This window comes from Dendroctonus ponderosae, unplaced genomic scaffold, assembly GCF_020466585.1.
Source record: "Dendroctonus ponderosae isolate FM_Combo_2020 unplaced genomic scaffold, Dpon_F_20191213v2 Dpon_F_20191213_6, whole genome shotgun sequence".
Lineage (NCBI taxonomy): Eukaryota > Metazoa > Arthropoda > Insecta > Coleoptera > Curculionidae > Dendroctonus > Dendroctonus ponderosae.
The window spans coordinates 2656783-2658386 of record NW_026018814.1 but is presented as its reverse complement, the minus strand read 5'-3'; the positions used below and the strand labels follow the sequence as shown (position 1 = coordinate 2658386).

General features: G+C 40.0%; 1 protein-coding gene across 1 annotated transcript in view; it reads right to left on the bottom strand.

Annotated features, from left to right (window-relative positions):
* The window catches only part of LOC109536491 (nose resistant to fluoxetine protein 6), a 6524-nt gene that overhangs the window by 2686 nt on the left and 2234 nt on the right, over positions 1-1604 (bottom strand). The window contains exons 2-6 of the mRNA XM_048667250.1: positions 1439-1452; positions 1069-1295; positions 918-1012; positions 662-858; positions 446-603 (exon numbers count right to left, since the gene is read on the bottom strand). Of these exons, the coding sequence (XP_048523207.1) occupies positions 446-603; positions 662-858; positions 918-1012; positions 1069-1295; positions 1439-1452 (691 nt within the window). The remainder of the gene's footprint in view (positions 1-445; positions 604-661; positions 859-917; positions 1013-1068; positions 1296-1438; positions 1453-1604) is intronic.

Here is a 1604-nt window from a genome sequence, read left to right as displayed (position 1 = left end):
TATTTCTTTCATTCTTAGTTCGGACTTAGTCCCAACCAGACTCTCCTAACTGAATAAGTTCAATTTAGGATCACCGTTAAGAAGCCTGCTAATATCTTTCTCTATCTCTATCTATTTAAGGCATTTTCAAACTATCAAAACACTTTGCGAATAAAAATGCAATCAGTATGATGCATAGTTCTGTTCTATTGCATATTACACTTTCCAACAGCAAAAAACTTCGGTACGCAATTAAAACCCAGTCCCGCCTATGTTCCATTTAAATGCACTTTTTTGCCCGTAATTACACATGCAAATTGTGAAAAATAAATTAGGAACAACATTATTATAAATGTGATTACTTTGAGGCGCAAATTATCCTGTTTGCACTAGAACAATCACGATTAATGCGAAAAGAGCATTTTAGTAGGTAAAGCTTTGTGCATAATTACTTGCAAATTCTCACCGAATGTATCTCAAGAACACAATGAATCCTGGATTTACCATCCGTTTGTCGAACTGAACGAGCAGCCCGTAAGCTACCAAAAGCCCGCTCAGCAGGAAAAACGAATCTACGAAGAGATCGCCATGGAATACCACACAAGCAAAGGGCGCTCTGAATTGCTAGAAAAAATGTACTTTTCCTGGTCATCTTAGTCCTCAAGATTCCCCCACTCCTTACCTGTTCTACATAATTGAAGTTGATCAAAGCCGAAGACGTGAACGTTCCAAACCGATGGTCGATGATGATGACAAAAATGGCGATTGTCCTCAACCCATTCAAAACGCCCAAATCGGGGTTCGATGTCTCCATATGGGACATCTCTGTAAAATTGGCTCTGGCAGAAAATGCCAGAAGGAATTTTTGGTTTCTGGTTTCTAAAAACGAGCCGAGGCTCATTAATATTCTGGAATCTTCGTCCATTAGTTAGGCTTACTTTTCTTTGCCTTCTCCTCTGATTGCTTGTTGTTTGCTTGATAATCATATGCAGTGGATAGAAAAACCAGCAGCACAAATATCAGGGTAAGCAACCTGCAATTGACAGCAATTTACCGTTTTTTTGCTATACTCTTTAACATGTTACTGACGCGAAGGAATAGTCCGCGATTGTGTAATTTCCCGCGTCTGATTCCCGGGCGCAAAACTCCTTTCTCACACTGGCCGAATAGGAGATATTCTTGTTCCTCAAAGGAGTGTCCACATTTTGCAAATGTTCGTTCAAAGAGAGCTCCAAATCGGGAATGGTGCAAGCAGCCGGAATACACCATCCAAAGTGGACGGTATCTCTGGGCTGCTTTGTTTTGTCTCCATATCTCTGAAAAAGTGAATTAGTTGCAGAAATTGTTGATTGAATTAAATCGTTCTCCTCAACAACTGCAGGTCATGACAATAATAGTTCTTATAATAAACTCATTAACGACGAAATCGGACACCTGCACTTTGAATAATTATACGTACGCGTAGAATGACTTCTATCAAGGTTGGAAGCAGTGAAAGAAGGGCTTCTGATGGCATTTCAATCACGTTGTCCAGCAAAATTTGTTCGTTATTAGTTTAGCAGGAATCAGCAAAAACTGGCTCAAACATTGCTCAATACAGGGGCGGATCCAGCTTTAAATTCGCC